This window comes from Nomascus leucogenys, chromosome 10, assembly GCF_006542625.1.
Source record: "Nomascus leucogenys isolate Asia chromosome 10, Asia_NLE_v1, whole genome shotgun sequence".
NCBI lineage: Eukaryota > Metazoa > Chordata > Mammalia > Primates > Hylobatidae > Nomascus > Nomascus leucogenys.
The window spans coordinates 53,210,877-53,229,426 of NC_044390.1; the positions used below are offsets into that span (position 1 = coordinate 53,210,877).

The 18,550-nt window shown below is 56.4% G+C and overlaps 1 protein-coding gene across 1 annotated transcript; it reads right to left on the reverse strand.

The window, feature by feature from the left end:
* Positions 1-6,216: 6,216 nt before the first annotated feature.
* Positions 6,217-18,005, reverse strand: CCDC124 (coiled-coil domain containing 124). The gene is made up of 5 exons (XM_030820439.1): positions 17,967-18,005; positions 13,661-13,830; positions 7,352-7,541; positions 6,826-6,940; positions 6,217-6,694 (listed from the first exon to the last, which is right to left on the reverse strand). Exons 2-5 carry the CDS (start codon positions 13,817-13,819, stop codon positions 6,487-6,489), a joined length of 672 nt encoding a protein of 223 aa, XP_030676299.1. The 5' UTR covers positions 13,820-13,830; positions 17,967-18,005; the 3' UTR covers positions 6,217-6,486.
* Positions 18,006-18,550: the final 545 nt, after the last annotated feature.

The following is an 18,550-nucleotide window of genomic DNA, read 5'->3' on the forward strand; positions in this document are numbered from 1 at the left end:
GCCCTCAACCCCTGGTGTGAACTTGCTTGCTCTTTCATCTTCTCCTCTCTCCGCCCCTGGGAATGAGGGGCCAGGTGCAACTTGGTCCTGGCTGATGGGAGGAGAGGGCCGCTCCCGACCCAGCACCACCCCAGGAGCTACCTAGCTCCAAATAAAGGGACAGCACCACCCTCTGCCCAGCTAGCCGCCCTAGAAATGCTTCCAAGACACGCCACAGCAGATCCACAGCCGTCTTCTGCAGGGACGTCACCTAGGCCAGCGAAACTAAAAACACAAGAGCCAACGTGTCCCCAACCCGGGACCGCTTAGCCCGTTTCCGGAATAATATGCCCCTGGGGAAAATGATCCGCAAGGACCGAGCTCCTGGCCGGTTGAGCAGAAGCCAGGCCGGAGGCGCAAATGTTCCACTGTTCCGATGGAGAATAAGTAAAAGGAGCGAACGTGGCAAGTTGGGGAAGTGTTGGGGGAGACGCTGGGGGCAGCCCAGGGCCAGGGACCCCTGGGGGGCTGACCTTTCCCCCTTTGATTTTGTTTTGATAACAAAACAGTGTTTTGTTATCTTACACTTTTTGAAACCAAAGGGAAGGATAAAAGGGAAACTGCTTTGTTGGAGGGGACAAAGGCCCAGAGAGGGTATATGTCCCCATGGGATGAGGACGCAGTTGTCCGTGTCGAGAAATGCAACACTCCCTCACCTACACTTGCCTCCATAAAATCACCCTCAAATGTTTTCTTCGTGAGCACCTACTACGTGACTGTGTACTTTTGTGCCCAGAGAGTGAGGGAGGCTGCCCGAAAGCAGAGCCCTGGAGGTTCCTGGAGGAGAAGGTGAGGGTGTCTGGGACCCGCGGGGCGATGTGGCCTTGGCAGGCCAGGCCCATAGCGGAGGGTTTGGAGGTCGTGGGGGGTGAGGAGCGCTTAGAAAATCCCCGAGGGTGCGTGCTGCACCTTTGTGCATTCCCCTGCCTAGCCTGGACTCGACTCAGGCTGTTGTTCAAGGCCAGGAGGACGGCAGATGGCTGGGGGAGGGGATGGCGGGGTCCGGGGGTACACCCCACATGCCGGGCTGTGGGGCGCTAGGCAGGCGGGAGACAAAGGCGTCTTCCGCGAGGGTCCGCACAGCTTTCGAAAAGGATAGGGACAGGTGGTGTGTAAATTGGGGGGTGGGGGGGGAACGACAACAGCCAATATTAGGGCTGCGGGATAAAGTAGAGAACACGGAATGGGACATACTTACAATAAAAAATTGCTCGTTTATCTGAAAGTCAAGTTTAGGTGGGCGCCCTGTATTTTTTATTTATTTTTATTTTTTTTTTCTAAATCTGGAAACCTTAAGCTCGGACTCGAAGATCCTGACTTTCTGGCACAGCAACCCCCACCCTCGCAGAGCAATCTGCTGGGCGGGAGACTGCAGGTGCCTAAGGTGTCCCCCAGCGCCCCCTCCCATCGCCCCCACTGCCCCAATGTACCCCTCTCCTTGTCCATATCCCTTCTGTACTCCCTAAGCTCCCCCTCCCATCCCCCTCCGCCTTTGTCGTCCCCCTCCCTCTACGCTCTCCCCCGTCACCCCCTCCCTGGCGCGCATCCCCAGTCTCGCCTCTCCCTGCACCCCTCCCTATAGTCCCTACCCATTGCGTTTTCCCCCACCGCCCCCTCCTCGGCACCCACCCCTCCTCCCCTCCCGCGCCGTCTCTTCCCCCACGGTCTCTTCCTCCCCAGCACCCGCTTCCCAGCTCCCATTCTCTACTCCCCCGCCGTCCCCCCGGTGCTCGAGGGGGAACCCCGGCTGCAGGCGCGGAGCCCCGCGCAGGCGCAGAGCCACCCGGCTTCCCCGAGGCCGCCGCCGCCCGCGCACTGCCGCCCGCGCGCCCGGTTGCTAAGGCAACGGCGGGGGCCGGAGTGGGAACCTCCGGAAGACCCCGCTCTCGCTCCCTCCCCCGCCACCTCCTCGGCAAATCCCACTCCGGTTTGAGCCGGTTTCCCCGCCCCGCCCCCATGCGCACTGCGGCGGGTGAGGATTCCCCGGCCCTCAGGGCGGGTGGGTTGGGGGCGGGGGGGGGGGGGGGTCGGGTGGGGCCGACGCATGCGCGCTGGGCGCGGCATCCCCTCTTCGGCTGGGGCGCGACGGGAAAGCCCCGGCGCAAATGGCGAGCACCCCCGCGCAGGCGCAGTGAGCGACCGGCGGCCCCGCGGCCCCGCCCGGTCGTCCTGGCAACGCACGCGGGGCGGGCTGGGCGCGCACGGAACTCCCCTCTCACGCCCCCTCCCGCTCTCTGCGGCGGAGCTGGGGATTCCCTGCTGCCAGTGCGCACGCGCGGGCCCGGGATTCCGCGGGGGCGGGGGTGGGGGCGGGGGCGGGAGCGGGGCTGGGGCCGGGGCCCGGGCTAGGGGCCGAAGCGAGTAAGGGCCTTTCTGTAACAGGGAACAAACGTCATCACCTTGTCTTTGTGCCCGAGGGCTGACGGCCACCCTCTCAGCTCCTGTCCTGAGTTTCATCCTCACTCTTGTCCACCAGTTGTCCCTGTGCAGGCGCCCGGAAAAGCCTGCCGCGCGCCGCTCTGATCCGCTCCCTGCCCTGCTCATAACCCCGCCGGGGCTCCCCATCATCCTGGGGTGAAGCCCCACTCCTTTGCCTGGCGTCCAAGGCCCTGTGTGCCCAGTCGTGGCTGGCTGGCCCTCCCGTCGGCTTCTTCCCTCGGATCGATTACCATTGGTCCCAGACCTTCTCTCATCCCCAGCCACAAAGACTCTAACATGGTCCTGTGGGCCAAGCCCTTCCCCACGTACCCTTCCCAGGTACCATCTCCTTGATTCTCCAGATAGCCTGGGGTTGGGCGCGGTTTTTAGTCCTATTTTACAGGAGAAACTGAGGCTTAGATCATTCAGAACCTTGTCTAAGGTCTCAGAAGAGTCAGAGGCGGGATTCGAACCCAGGCCTCCATTTGTGGGGAGCTATATGGGCTATTCCATTCATTTCCTGGCTGGCATCTTCAGCCCCGATTCTGGGCCCCAAAACTACCCCTGCTGCCTTCCTGGCGGCTCTGGGTGCTTCCCGGCTATGTGACGCAGGTAGGTGACTTAGTTTTCTTTTTCTTTTTTTTTTTTTTTTTTTTTTTTTTTTTTTTTTTTTTTTTTTTTTTTTTTTTGAGACAGTTTTGCTCTCCTTGCCCAGGCTGAAGTGCGATGATGTGGCCTCGGCTCACTCTGCCTCCCGGGTTCAAGCGACTCTCCTGCCTCAGCCTCCAGAGTAGCTGGGATCACAGACACCTGCCACCACGCCCGGCTTTTTTTTTTTTTTTTTTTTTTTTTTTTTTTTAGGTGGAGTCTCTCTCTGTTGCCCAGGCTGGAGTACAGTGGTATGATTTCGGCTCACTGCAACCTCCACCTCCCGGGTGCAAGCGATTCTCCTGCCTCAGGCTCCCGAGTAGCTGGGATTACAGGCATGCAGCACCATGCCTGGCTAATTTTGTATTTTTAGTAGAGACGGGGTTTCTCCATGTTGGTCAGGACGGTCTCGAACTCCCGACCTCAGGTGATCCACCCACCTGGGCCTCCCAAAGTGTTGGGATTACAGGCGTGAGCCACTGTGCCCAGCCTTAGTTTTCTTATATACAAAAAGGATCAATATCTCATAGGGGCTGTCCCCGGGGCTCAGTGAGGGGCTGCTGCCACCTGTTTGGCCAAGGCCTGGCACCCAGTGGTGCCAGTGCCTGTCTCCTCCCACGTGGGAGACTCTGCTTGTTGGTGCCCCCTGCAGGATGCCTTACCTTCCTCTCCTTTCCCTAACCTTCACCAAAGGTCTCTCCCAGATATCCCACATTTCCTACAGTCACTGTCTCAGGGTTGGTTCTTGGGGGACCTCCAAACTAAGCTAGTGCCCAACATATGTTGGTTAGTTTTTATGTTAACTTCAGCTGTACCCAGTTTATTTTTTAGAGACGGGGTCTCGCTCTGTCACCCAGGCTGCAGTGCAGTGGCACAGTTATGGCTCACTGCAACCTCCTCACTGCAACCTCTAACTCAACCTCAAGGGATTCTCCCACCTCGGCCTCTGAAGAAGGTGGGACCACAGGCGCATGCCATCACGCCCTAATTTTAAACTTTTTCTGTAGAGACAAAGTCTTGCTTTCTTGCCCAGGCTGGTCTCAAACTGCTGGATTCAAAAGATCCTTCCACTGTGGCCTCCCAAAGTCCTGCGATTATAGATAGGCGTGAGCCACGGTGCCTCACCTGTACCTAGTTATTCCTGGCACCTTTTGCCCTCCATTGAACAGGAAGCGGTGTGACTTCCAGACCTTTGCACGTGTGATTTCTTTGACTTTTCTGTCCCTTGTCTGTGTGGAGAGCTCCTATGCATCCTGAAAGGCCCGTCCTCCATGATACATTCTATCTCCCACCTCTGGGCAGAGCCTAGCCCCTTCCAGCCTGCCCAGCCCTCCCGCCCTGATTACACAGAGCTGAGGACCTCTGTGGAGACCTGCATGCACCTAAGACTTGTGATCTGGGAGGACAGTGATTTTTTTTTTTTTTTTTTTTTTTTTTGAGATGGAGTCTCACTCTGTTGCCCAGGCTGGAGTGCAGTGGCTCACTACAACCTCCACCTCCCAGGGTCAAGCGATTCTCCTGCCTCAGCCCCCTGAGTAGCTGGGACTACAGGCACTTGCTGCCATGCCCGTCTAACTTTTTGTATTTTTAGTGGAGACAGGGTTTCACCGTGTTTCCCAGGCTAGTGTCGAACTCCTGAGCTCAGGTGATCCACCCACCTCGGCCTCCCAAAGTGCTGGGATTACAGGCATGAGCCACCTCGCCCAGCAGGACGGCGTTCTTGGTGGAGGGATCAAGCCTGCTGTGTTGGAGGCTTGAGAAGCCAAGAGTAAGGAGGCTGGAGGTACTGAGCTGAGAGGGTAATGGGGAGTCAGGGAACAGCCCTGTGGGCATAGGAGGTGGGTGTCACCTGGGCAAGAGCCATAGCAGTGGCCTGGTAAGCCCTTCAACCCTACCCTCTACACTTGTGCCTCAGTTCCTCCCACTGTTATGGATGACACAGTGGGGCCTTGATGGCCATTTCCTGCACCAGGGTCTGCTCCAACCTCTACCCAAGCCCACTGGGTAAGTGCTGCAGATGATCCGACCACTGCAACTTTTTTTTTTTTTTTTTGCCGGTCTTGCTCTGTTGCCCAGGTTGGAGTGCAGTGCTGTGATCTTGACTCCCTGCAGCCTCTGCCTCCTAGGTTCAAGCGATTCTTGTGCTTCAGCCTCCCCAGTAGCTGGGATTATAACCATGCATCACCACACCCAACTAATTTTTGTATTTTTAGTACAGAGGGGTTTCACCATGTTGGCCAGGCTTGTCTCGAACTCCTGACCTCAGGTGATCCACCCACCTTGGCCTCCCAAAGTGCTGGGATTACAGGAATGAGCCACTGCACCCGGCCCTGGCCACTGCAACTTCTGGGGGCACCTCCTTCCCCTGTCCGCCCTCATGAGTCCAAGCAATTTGCTCAGCCCACACAGCCTCATAGGCCCATCTCCCAGCTGCCCTTCCTCTATTCTTCCGGGCTGGCTAAGTTCTAGGAAGACAGAACTAGGTTCAAATCCCACCCCACCCTTCCCAGATGTGCAGTCTCCAACGGGACGCTTGCTCACACCCACTCAGATCCACCTGCTCACTGCAGCCTCCAGGCCTTTCCCGGCCCAGTGCCTTCCTCCTCCCTCTGCGATGAGATCTGACTCATCCCCCACTAAGGAAGAAATCCTCCACTGGGAAGCCTGCCCAGGATTCAGCACAGAAGGATTTGGCCCAGATGCCTTCCCTGTAGGAATAACAGCAGAGCAGCCAGCATTTCCTGACCCCAAACACAGCATGGCACCCCCAATCAAGTCCTAGGGCCCACCCTGAACTGGAATCTCAGGAGGCAGACAGGCTCCAGCTCTTCTCTGGCTCTGCCCCTTAAGTGTGGCCAGCGCCTCCACCTCCACCTGTCTGAGCTTGTGCAGGGGACAGTGGAGCAGGTCCCTCACTGGACAAGTGGCACAGCCAAGGAGGGGTGCTGGCAGGAGCTGATGAGGCACAGCTGGCAGCAGGAAGGAGCACGCTGTTGGGGGCTCTTGTGTTTCCTAGCTATGATCCCAGTGTGGTTCACAGCAGGTCCCCAAAGCTGTTCCCTCTCCCCCCTCTCCGCCCGCCTCTCCCCACCCACTCACTTAGGCTTCAAGTGCCTCACCGCAGCCTTGCCGCCACCTTTATTGGGCGCTCAGCCCTGAGGTTCTACACACACGCGCTGGGGGATGGGAGGGGATGGGGTGTCACTCGGGGCAGGGACCCTCTGGCGGGAGGACGGGTGGCTGGTGATAAGAGCATGGCCCCGGGGCCCGGCGCCTTGGCCCCCGGAACGCTCTGTGACCCTCGCAGCTGACCTGGTCTAAGAGCGTGCAGAGTCGTGACCTGGACCACCCGTGGGTGAACTGGCTCCCCAAGTTCTGGGCTCACTTGGGGGCATTGAAGGGCACGGCCCGCTGGTTCATGGGGTTGTCAGGAGAGCGGAGCCACTCCTTCTTGAGCAGCTGTTTCAGCTGCGACAGCCGCATGTTGGGGTTCTCTTGTTTGAGCCGCGGCAGCTGGGCTTCCTCAAAGGCAGTGAAGGCTGCCCGCATGCGTCTTTCTGGGTGCCGGTCGGCCGCCTCCTCCGCCACGCTGGGGGTGGACATGAGCGTCAGGGGGCCTTGGGCGCAGCCTCGCCCCAAAAAGCCCGGCCCCGCCCCCCGGCAGCCCCGCCCCCGAAGACCAGCTCCATCCCTGGGAAGCCCCAAGCCCCGCCCCGTTACCTGAGCACCGCAATGGCGTCCTCGATGGTGCGCGCCTCCACGCTGCCCTCCTCCAGCACGCGGCGGTTCACGTTCTCCTCCAGCGGCACCTCCAGATGGCTCTTGGCTTTCTCGGCTGGGCGGGTGGGTGGGTGACAGAGACAGAGAGAGATAAGCAAAGATGCACAGTTCCAAGGAGATGAGATAGAGACTGGCAGGAGAAGCTAGGGGCGGGAGGAAGGCGGGAGAGATGAGGGGGGATGGAATCGCGACTTCAGCTGATAAGCCCTCTTGGGACAGGTCCCACCCTCCCGGCGCCCAGTTCTCTGCCTTACTTTCCGGCAGCCCTGCAAACAAGAGGACCCCCGGGGGCACAAGCCCTGAAGTTGCTCACGGCCAGGCCTACCAGAAGACTGCCTACCCACCCACCCTGCACTACGTGGAGCCCTGGCAGCTTCTCTGGGGGCCAGGAGGGGCCAAATGGACTCAAGGTCCACTGCCTCTGCAGTGAGCAAAAGTGCAGCTCCAGAGCGGGATGCCGCCCGACCTGTGTCCGGGGCCTCCCTGAGCTGATGGTCTCGGCGCAGCGTGTCCTCGATCTGGGCCCGGGTGACCTTGCTGGACGTGGCCACCCGCGGCGCCTTGCCGCCCTTGAGCTTGGAGTCCTCCTCCTCCAGCAGGCGCTGCGTCTCCTTCTTACGTTCCAGCTGGTCGAGGCGCCGCTTCTCCTTCTCCTCCTGCGGGGGCCGCGTGCATGGTCAGGCAGAGGACCCCACACCCCCGCGCCACCCACTAGCCTGGGGTTCGAGTTTTCATCTCAGCCAACGAGGATTTAGGCTCTGTGCTGGGTGCAGGGGACATGCCAGGAACAAGACAGGTCCCGGTGCTGCCCTGGGCGGGGGATGTGAGGCCAACAGGGGAACCTTGGACAGGGCGGGTGGGTGGCTCTTGAAGGAGAAGTGACGCTCCTAGGTCCGAAGAGGGCCGGCCAAGGGGGAGAGCTGGGGAACAGGAGCGTCCTTAGCGGCAGGGGTATCAGTGCAAAGACGCCGAGGCAGAAGCCATTTGTTATAACTGGAACAGCTTAGAGGCTGGAGTGGGAGTGAAGGGGGAGGGGGAAGAGGTCGGGAGGGAGACGGCTGGACCATGCGGAGCCTCTGGGGGCCAGGGAGGGGTTCATGTTGGATTCTAAGAGCCGTGGGAGGCCTGGACCCATTTCAGGCTAGGGCAGGGGCTTTGCCCTTATGAGTCGGGCAGCACTGTCCACGTTTCCCTGCGGTGGGTCACTGAGGCTGAAACTGATTCCACATCGGCCGCCCAGGGAAGCCCTGATGCTGGCTGGATGAGGGACATCTGGGCTACAGGACTTGCCCTTGCCCTGGCCTGCATGGACCCCAGGGGGCCGAGCGAGTCCATGGTTTATATATAGTGCTGCTGGAGGCTCAGGGCAGTACTCTGCCCGCTGCCTGGCACTCCCGCAGGGCCCTGGTCTCGGACACCCCTGCCTGCCCCCTCACTGCCTGAGACTCCATCATCTGACTCTCACACCTTCAGCCTTCCCAGGGACAATCCGCACACCTGCAGTGTCCCCCTGGGACACTACCACTGCATCTCCAGATAGATTTGACAGAAGGGAATGTCACAGAATAGGGGTGGACGCACCTAAGGACACTGCCAGGGCCTGACCCTCACCCCCACCTGCACAGCAGGAAAGTGGAGGGGGCGGTTAAAGTCAAGGCTGTTGGAGCGCACAAACTGGGCTCCCATTGCTGTGCTGAGAAGCCTCAGTTTCCCCCTCGGTCAGAGGCAACGTCCTGAGGCTCCCAGACCGACGCATGTCACACACACATTCTGCCTCAGACAGGGTCCTTTTTTTTTTTTTTTTTTTTTTTCTGAGACAAAGTCTCTCTCAGTCACCCAGGCTGGAGTGCAGTGGTGCGATCTCAGCTCATTGCAACCTCTGCCTCCCGAGTTCAAGCAATTCTCACGCCTCAGCCTCCCAAATAGCTGGGATTGCAGGTGCCCACCACCACGCCTGGCTAATCTTTTGTAATTTTAGTAGAGACGGGGTTTCACCATGTTGCCCAGGCTGGTCTCGAACTCCTGACCTCAAGTGATCTGCCTGCCTTGGCATCCCAAAGTGCTGGGATTACAGGTGTGAGCCACTGTGCCTGGCCAATGCATGATGTTTGAAGTGAGGAGAGGTATCACTGGTGGGGGACTGACCAGGAGGGGTATGAGGGAAACTCACGGGGGCTGAGAATGTTCTAGAGAGCAGGGGTTGACGAACTATAGCCAACTAGCCAACTGCCTGCTTTGGTAGAGGTTTTTTGTTTTTCTGTTTGTTTTTTTGAGACGGAGTCTTGCTCTGTCGCCCAGGCTGGAGTGCAATGGCACAATCTCGGCTCACTGCAAGCTCCTCCTCCCGGGTTTACACCATTCTCCTGCCTCAGCCTCCTGAGTAGCTGGGACTATAGGTGCCCACCACCATGCCCGGCTAATTTTTTGTATTTTTAGTAGAGATGGGGTTTCACCATGTTAGCCAGGATGGTCTCAATCTCCTGACCTTGTGATCTGCCTGCCTCGGCCTCCCAAAGTGCTGGGATTACAGGATTGAGCCACCGCGCCCGGCCTTTTTTTTTTTTATTTTTTTTAGGCAGAATCTTGCACTGTCGCCCAGGCTGGAGTGCAGTGGTACAACCTCCGCCTCCCAGGTTCAATCGATTCTCCTGCCTCAGCCTCCAGATAGCTGGGATTACACATGCCCATCACCACGCCCGGCTAATTTTTTGTATTTTTAGTAGAAATGGGGTTTCACTATGTTGGCCAGGCTGGTCTCGAACGCCTGACCTCGTAATCCACCTGCCTTGGCCTCCCAAAGTGTTGGGATTACAGGTGTGAGCCATCATGCCCGGCCCCTTTGGTAAAGTTTTATGGGCACGCAGCCACACCTATTTGCTAACCTACTGTCAGTGGTGGCCTTCGTGCTCAATGATAGGGTCTAGTGGCTTCCTGTCTGGCCCCTAAGTGAAGTCTAAGCTATTCATCACCTGGCCCCAATTGCCCGTCCAACCCGCTCCATACCTTATCCCGGATGCATGCAATACAGGTGTGCGCAGAGGTACATGCTTTCTGACCCACACTCCTAGGACAGGCACGCTTTGCTGTCCCTTAATCAAACCTCTCAACAGGCCAGAGGCAGTGGTGCACGCATGTAATTCCAGCACTTTGGGAGGCCGAGGTGGGCGGATAACTTGAGGTAAGGAGTTGGAGACCAGCCTGGCCAACATGGTGAAACCCCATCTCTACTAAAAATACAAAAATTATCCAGGCGTGGTGCCATGCCTGTAATCCCAGCTACTTGGGAGGCTGAAGCAAAAGAATCACTTGGACCTAGGAGGTGGAGGTTGCAGTGAACTGAGATCACGCCACTGTATTCCAGCCTGGGCAACAGAGAGAGACTGTCTTAAAACAAACAAACAAACAAAAAAACAAGGCCAGGTGCGGTGGCTCACACCTGTAATCCCAGCACTTTGGGAGGCCCAGGTGGACAGATCACTTGGGGCCAGGAGTTTGAGACCAGCCTGACCAACATGGTGAAACCCCATCTCTACTAAAAATGCAAAAATTAGCCTGGCATGGTGGCGCACACCTGTAATCCCAGCTACTCAGGAGGCTGAGGCAGGAGAGTTGTTTGAACCTGGGAGGCAGAGGTTGAAGTGAGCTGAGGTCACGTCACTGCACTCCAGCCTGTGCGACAGAGTAAAACTCTGCCTCAAAAAAAAAAAAAAGCCTCTTAATAAACGAGAAGGTGCCAGTCTGGCTCCAGCTCTTCCTCATAGCCATGTGATCTGGGCTTTCTGCCTTCTCTGCCTCAATTTCCTCATCAGAGGATGGGGCCAACCCCAGTGGCCAAGATGCAGGCCACAGGGAGGACTAGGCCAATGATCCTGACACTATGGGTGGAAAGGTCTCTGGATTCTCTGTCTGGATACTGGATCTTTTTGTTTCTTTTTTTATTTTATTTTTTTGAGATGGACTCTTGCTTTGTCGCCCAGGCTGGAGTGCAGTGGCGCGATCCTGACTCACTGCAACCTCCATCTCCCAGGTACAAGTGATTCTTGTGCCTCAGCCTCCTGAGTTGCTGGGGCTACAGGTGCGTACCACCACGCCCAACTAACTTTTTTATTTTTAGTAGAGATGGGGTTTCACCATGTTGGCCAGGATGGTCTTGAACTCCTGACCTCAGGTGATCCGCCTGCCTCGGCCTCCCAAAGTCCTGGGATGACAGGCGTAAGCCACCGCACCCGGATGGATACTGGATCTTTGACAGACATTGTTTTTCCTTTTGAGTTTTCAACTTTCCTGTAGTGTCAAAATTTTGATGATCCCCCAATCCCCAAACTATAAATATCTCCATGGACCCAGTGCAGCAGGGTGGGTAGAGGTGGGGCTGGAAGGAAGCCAGGGACATTGAATGTGTGCTAAAAACAAGGCAGGCTCTACCCCTTCACAGAAAGACAATGGGAGGCCAGGCGAAGTGGCTCATGCATGTAATCCCAGCACTTTGGGAGGCTGAGGTGGGAGGATTGCTTGAGCCCAGGAGTATGAGACCAACTTGGGCAACACAGTGAGATGACCCCCACCCCCTACACAAAATACAAACAATAGCTGGGCGTGGTGGTGCAAGCGTATAGTCCCAGCTACTTGGGAGGCTGAGGCAGGAGGCTTGCTTGAGTTCGGGAGGTCAAGACTGCATTCATTGAGCTGTGATCGTGCCACTGCACTCCAGTCTGGGAGACAGAGCAAGACCGTCTTTAAAAAAAAAAAAAAAAAAAAAAGACGGGTAAAACAGGTGGAAATGTCCAGATTCCCCCCAAGAACTGGGCACGTTGTCAGGATAGTAGCCCCTAATCTGGGGGGTTGCCTACAGGGCCGGTGTCTCAGCTACCCAGGGTGTGGAAACCAGGAGCTACGGCTAGCATGGGTCACTGGCGCCACCTACTGGACCAAGCAGGTCAGCATCAGCCCTAAACCACAACCCAGACACCAATGAAGCATGGTGCTTAGCCCTGGGCTTTTTGATCCATCTTGAGTCACAGTCTCATTCTGTTGCCCAGGCTGGAGTACAGTAGCACGATCATAGCTTACTACAGCCCTGAACTCCCAGGCTCAAGTGATCCTCTCACCTCAGCCTCCCAAGTAGCTGGGACCACAGGCACACACTACCATACATGGCTAATTTTTACATGTTTTGGGGAGATGGGGTCTTGCTATGTTGCCCAGGCTGGCCTTGCGCTCCTGGCCTCAAGCAATCTTCTCACCTCAGCCTCCCAAAGTACTGAGATTACAGGCATGAGCTACCATGCCAAACCATGGCTTTTAAAAAATAAACACCTGGGCTGGGCACATTGGTTCATGACTGTGATCTCTGCACTTTGGGAGGCCAAGGCAGGCGGATCACCTGAGGTTGGGAGTTCGAGACCAGCCTGACCAACCTGGAGAAACCCCGTCTCTACTAAAAATACAAAATTAGCTGGGCATGGTGGCACATGGCCGTAATTCCAGCTACTCAGGAGGCTGAGGCAGGAGAATCACTTGAACCCGGGAGGCAGAGGTTGCAGTGAGCTGAGATCGCGCCATTGCACTCCAGCCTGGGCAACAGAGGGAGACTCCGTCTCAACAACAACAACAAAAATAAAATAAACACCTAGAAGAACCTGTGGACCTGGGTCAACAGGTTGGAAACGGGGGCCTGATCACAGCGTTTCTCAGCTTCAGCACCGCTGACATCTGAGGCTGGCTCATTCTTTGCTGTGGGGGCGTACTGTGCATTCTAGGGTGTCAGCATCTCTGGCCTCCACCTTCTAGATGCCAGCAACACCCCCTCTCCCCGAGTTATGACAACCAAACACATCTCCAGGTGTTGCCAAGCGTCCTCAGGGGCAGAGTAGCTCCACGGTGAGAATGACCATCCAGCCCAACCCTGGCATTACTCAAAGGAGAGGAATGTCCACAGAGAGCAATGACAGCCTCACTGTCCACAAACAAGCAAGACCGTGCCACCCCAGGGCCTTTCCACACACCATTTCCTCTGCCTCCCTCCCCTCTGCCATCCCCAGTGCCTCCTGGCATTTTGCTTTTTGTTTTCTGAGACAGCGTCTCACTCTGTTGCCCAGGTTGGAGTGCAACGGCACGATCTCAGCTCATTGCAACCTCCGCCTCCCGGGTTCAAGCAATTCTCCTGCCTCAGCCTCCCAAGTAGCTGAGATTACAGGTGCATGCCACCACGCCTGGCTAATTTTTGTATTTTGAGTAGAGTCAGGGTTTCACCATTTTGGCCAGGCTGATCTTGAACTCCTGACCTCAGGTGATACGCCCACCTCGGCCTCCCAAAGTGCTGCGATTACAGGTATGAGGCACTGCGCCCGGCCTCTTTTTTTTTTTTTTTTTTTTTTGAGATGGAATCTCGCTCTGTTGCCCATGCTGGAGTGCAGCGGGGAAACCTCAGCTCACTGCAACCTGCGCCTCCCAGTTCACGCAATTCTCCTGCTTCAGCCTCCAGAGTAGCTGGAACTGTAAGTGTGCGCCACTACGCAGTTAATTTTTGTATTTTTAGTAGAGACGGGGTTTCACCATGTTGGCCAGGCTGGTCTTTAACTCCTGATCTCAGGTGATCTGCCTGCCTTGGCCTCCCAAAGTACTGGGATGACAGGCGTGAGCCACAGCGCCCGGTCCCTCCTGGCCTTTCAGATCAAAGCTCAGAGGGGCCTCTTGCTGTTCACCTACATTGACAATAGGACCACTGGCCTTGGCCACAGGGCATGCGGGCTGCGGGGACTCGGGATGCACGCACCTTGCGCTGCTCCTTCCTCATGACGTGTTTGTCGTCGTCCTTCCAGTAGGCATCCTCCAGCTCCTTCTGCTTCTTGGCATCAGCGGCCGCCTTGGCCTCTGCCCTCCGTGCCCGGGCCGCTGCCGACTTGGTGTTCTCACCCTGGAACTTCTTGGGCATCCCTCAGCAGGCTGCGGGAAGAGGATGGGGACGGGGGAGCAGGGGCCAGTGGGGACATCGGCACTCAGCACCCCCAGGCTCACACCTGGGCAGCCAGGACCCTCTTGGGGCCTCCGTGGCCTTCTCTGTATAAAACAAGGGCTTTGGACTTAGCGCTCTCCTTGTAAAAGTTTATTAATTCACATCATGACACCAAATGAGCTCATTTAGGCCAGGTCTGGTGGCTCACACCCGTAATCCCACCATTTTGGGAGGCCGAGGCGGGCAGATCACTTGCGGTCAGGAGTTCGAGACTAGCCTGGCCAACACGGCAAAACCCCGTCTCCACTAAAAATACAAAAATTAGCTGGGCATGGTGGTGTGCACCTGTATTCCCAGCCAGTCAGGAGGCTGAGGCAGGAGAATCGCTTGAACCCGGGAGGTGGAGGTTGAAGTGAGCCAAGATCGTGCCACTGCACTCCAGCCTGGGCAACAGAGTGAGACTCCGTCTCAATGAAAGGAAAAAGAATCAATTTAAAGGTGTACAATTCCGGCCAGGCACGGTGGCTCACGCCCGTAATCCTAGCACTTTGGGAGGCCAAGGTGGGTGGATCACCTGAGGTCAGGAGTTCAAAACCAGCCTGGTCAACATGGTGAAACCCCGTGTCAACTAAAAATAAATAAAAATTGCTGGGTGTGGTGGCGGATGCCTTTAATCCCAGCTACTCAGGAGGCTGAGGCAGGAAAGTCGCTTGAACCTGGGAGGCAGAGGTTGCAGTGAGCCGAGATAGTGCAACTACACTCCAGCCTGAGCGGCAGAGTGAGACTCCCTCTCAAAAAAAAAAAAAAAGACCTGGGTGTGGTGGCGCATGCCTATAATCCCAGCTACTCAGGAGGCTGAGGCAGGAGAATCACTTGAACCCGGGAGGCGGAGGTTGCAATGAGCTGAGATCACACCACTGCACTCCAGCCTAGGCGACAGAGCGAGACTCCATCCCAAAAAACAAAACAAAAAAAAGGTGCACAATTCAGTGTTTAAGTATATTCACAGCATTGTGCAAATACCACCTCTGTCTAGTTCCAGAACACTTGCATCCCCACAAAAGAGGCCACATCGTCATCAGCAGTCACTCCCTATTCCTCTTCCCCTAGCCCCTGGTAACCACCAATCTGCTTTCTGTCTCTATGGCTTTCCCTGTTCTGGACATTTCAGTCCATATCAATGGAATCATAGGCTGGGTGCAATCGCTCATGTTTGTAATCCCCGTGCTTTGGGAGGCTGAGGCAGGAGGACTGCTTGAGGCCAGGAGTTCAAGACCAGCCTGGGCAACATAGCAAGACTCCATCTCTACAAAATAAAAAATAATTAGGCACAGTGGCTTATGCCTGTAGTTCCAGCTACTTAGGAGGCTGAGGTAGAAGGACTGCCTGAGCATAGGAGGCTGAGGCCACAGTGAGCTATGATTGTGCCACTGCACTCCAGCCTGGGCAACAGAACAAGACCCTGTCTCTTAAAAGAAAAAAAAAAAGGAAACAAGGAAACGAGGCACCAATATATACATGATACAATGTGGTTGAACCTCAACACAATACTGAGTGAAAGAAGCCAGACACAAAAGGCCACAGTGTGAGAGTACATTTATTTATTTATTTTGGAGACAGGGTCTCACTCTGTCACCCAGGCTGGAGTGCAGTGGCGAAATCTCGGCTTACTGCAGCCTTGACCTCCTGGGCTTAAGCGATCCACCCACCTGAGCCTCCTAAGTAGCTGGGACTATAGGTGCAGGCCACCATGCCTAGCCTTTTTTTTTTTTTTTTTTTAAGGCAGGGTCTGACTTATGTTGCTCAGGCTGGCCTTGAACTCCTGGGCTCAAGTGATCCTCCCGCTTCGGCCTTCCAAAGTGCTGGGATTACAGGCCTGAGCCACTGCGCCTTGCCCTTCTTTCCTTTTTATGGCTGAATATTCCTCCACTGCATGGATATGCCACATTTTGTTTATCCATTTGTCCACAGCTAGACATTTGGGCTGTTTCCACGTTGGGGCTTTTTTTCTTTTGAGACGGAGTTTCGCTCTTTCACCCAGGCTGGAGTGCAGTGGCACAATCTCGGCTCACTGCAACCTCCACCCACCTGGTTCAAGCAATTCTCCTGCTTCAGCCTCCTGAGCAGCTGGGATTACAGGCACCTGCCACCACGCCCGGCTAATTTTTGTATTTTTATAGAGATGGGGTTTCACCATGTTGGCCAGGCTGGTCTCGAACTCCTGATCTCATGTGATCCACCCGCCTTGGCCTCCCAAAGTGCTGGGATTACAGTCGTGAGCCACCGCACCTGGCCCCGTTAGGTCTCTTACAAGTCATGCTTCTGTGACCATGTGGCGGTCTGTGTGGGGCCCCTCCCCTGTCTACCACCTGGAAGGCTTCAGTCCCTAAATTTCCTAGAGCTGGGTGAACAATAAAGCCACCATAAATTGCTCCTGATGGCTTGGGGCCTGCATCACTGGGAGATGTTATAATAATCCTAAAGCTGCGGGCCCGTGGGCACCTGGTCCCTACCTGGTGTGAAGCCCACGCGGGAAGCCAGGAAATGACAAGGCACACGCAAATGGTAGGTGCCACCATTCACCAAATGTCTAACCCTTGGCGAAGTGCTTTACAAGGACCAAATCAATGGAATGTCCCCAAAACCTTAAATGTGCAGACTGTCATTTATCCCCATTCTAAGGAGGGGAAGCCAAGGTCTCTGGCCAGGTCACACAGGGCTGAGCCTGGCGCCTTATCTCAAAAGCCTGTTTTCAGGTGAATGGGGGGAAGGCCACCAGCTGAGAAATTAACAGCACTCCACCAGGGTGCTGAGGATGCCAGTGCTGTGCCATCTAGGGCATGAGACTTCAGCACTCTTCTTAATTTATTTTCAGACGGAGTCTTGCTCTCTCACCCAGGCTGGAGTGCAGTGGCATGATCTCAGCTCACTGCAACCTCCGCCTCCCCAGTTCAAGTGATTCTCCCGCCTCAGCCTCCCCTGCAGCAAGGACTACAGGCATGTGCCACCATGCCTATCTGATTTTTGTATTTTTAGTAGAGACAGGGTTTCACTATGTTGGCCAGGCTGGTCTCAAACTCTTGACCTAAAGTGATCCGCTTGCCTCGGCCTCTCAAAGTGCCTGGATTACAGGCGTGAGCCACAGTGCCTGGCACTTTCTGCTGTTTAAGCCACCCAGTCTGTGGTATTAGTTATGACAGCCCAAGCTGACAAATACAGACACTCACTTGCACACACGTCATTCAACAAATATGTACTGGGCACCTAATACGTGTGCGATACTGGGGAAAGAGGTGGCACAAATGAGCTTCCTGCCTGCATGGGACTCCCAGACAAGAGCCAACACATGCAATCAGAGTCCTAATAAGGACACGCAGGGCGCTGGGGAAGCCCGGAGAGGACTTCTGATCCAGCCTGGGTCAAAGGGCTTCCTAAAAGAGACATCTAAGGAAAAGTCTGAATGAGTGGGGGAGAGCCCGGCCCGCATGCGGGATGCAGGAGATAGGCTGGAAAAGGGGGTGATTTGTATTCCAGGGAGATGGGAAGGTGTGGAGGGCGTTAGGGCCGGGAGGCCCAATCTATGGGTCACACAAGCCCTCTGGGGTTGGTGAGGAGGTGGACTCCCCAGATGGCAGGAGCTGGGAGCCCAGGCGGGACCCAGGAAGTGGCTCAGGCTGGGCGAGGGGCACACTTAGAAGCGAATCAAGACCCACGGGGATTAAGACCCCACGGATGTGAAGGTAAAATAACAGAATACAAAATTCAACAACGCCTCCTCCAAGCAGTCCTCCCGGCTATGCCTTTTGAGGTCTCCCACCACTAATCCCCCTACAAGAGGCCGGGGGTGTCCGCACCCAACTCTGTCCCTCTCGAGACCGGAAGCTGCCCGGTCAGTCCGGGGCCAGGTGGCCTCGAACACTATGCTGTCGCGTCGGGCTTCAGTCGTCTAGTCTGGAAATGGGCATCGCCCCCAACTAGGTGCGGTTCAGACTGGACGCCGGAAGTGCTCCCGCCTCCCAGCACCCCTCCTCCAACCTTCCCAGGGGATGGTCCCAGACCAAGCAGCCCCCGCCCCGCGCCTCTGCTCCCCGAACCCGCGTTCCGCCCGCGCCGCAGACGCTCCTACCTTCTTACCCCAGCGCCGGCCCGGTCGCGCCTCCGTGACGTCACCGCGGGGCCTGCGCGCTGAGCTCCTGGCGGCGCGCAGTCATTGCGCCTCGGTACCGCCGCCATTTTGGTAAAGAAAAAGATGGCTGGCCCTCGGTCCCAAGCTAGGGTAGTCAGCCACTTCTTCGTCTCTTCAAAAAGAGGACACTTAATACGCCCTCATTCCCTACGCTCATTTAATATATTGATGAACCAGGAGGGGCGGGCAGAGGCGAAAATCTAGAACATTGCCTTTACCAAGATGGCCGATGCCCGGATGAAAGATGGCAGCTGCGACTACAGACGTGGTCCGGCGGCTTCAGCCTGGAGCGGCCCGGCCGCCAGAGCGCGCCCGCGGTCCATGAGGGGAGGTGGACCCAGCAGAGCCCCGAGGAAGCCTCTCCGTAGCTCTTCGCAATTCCTTAGCGCTTTAAAAGTGCTTTCCTAGTCCTGAGTCTCTGCGTCCCACTGGTGGCGCAGGGGCGGGGCTGAGAGAGGGGAGATAAATGGGGCAGAGAAATTAACACACACCACGCAGTCCAGGTAGGGAAACCGAGGCTGAGA

Coding starts and splice junctions, on each gene's coding strand:
- CCDC124 (XM_030820439.1), bottom strand. CDS start 13,819: ATGCCCAAGAAGTTCCAGGGTGAGAACACCAAGTCGGCAGCGGCCCGG. Junction 7,542..13,660: donor TGAGGAAGGAGCAGCGCAAG/GTGCGTGCATCC, acceptor CGGCCCCCGCAG/GAGGAGAAGGAGAAGCGGCG. Junction 6,941..7,351: donor CAGGGAGGCCCCGGACACAG/GTCGGGCGGCAT, acceptor CCACCCGCCCAG/CCGAGAAAGCCAAGAGCCAT.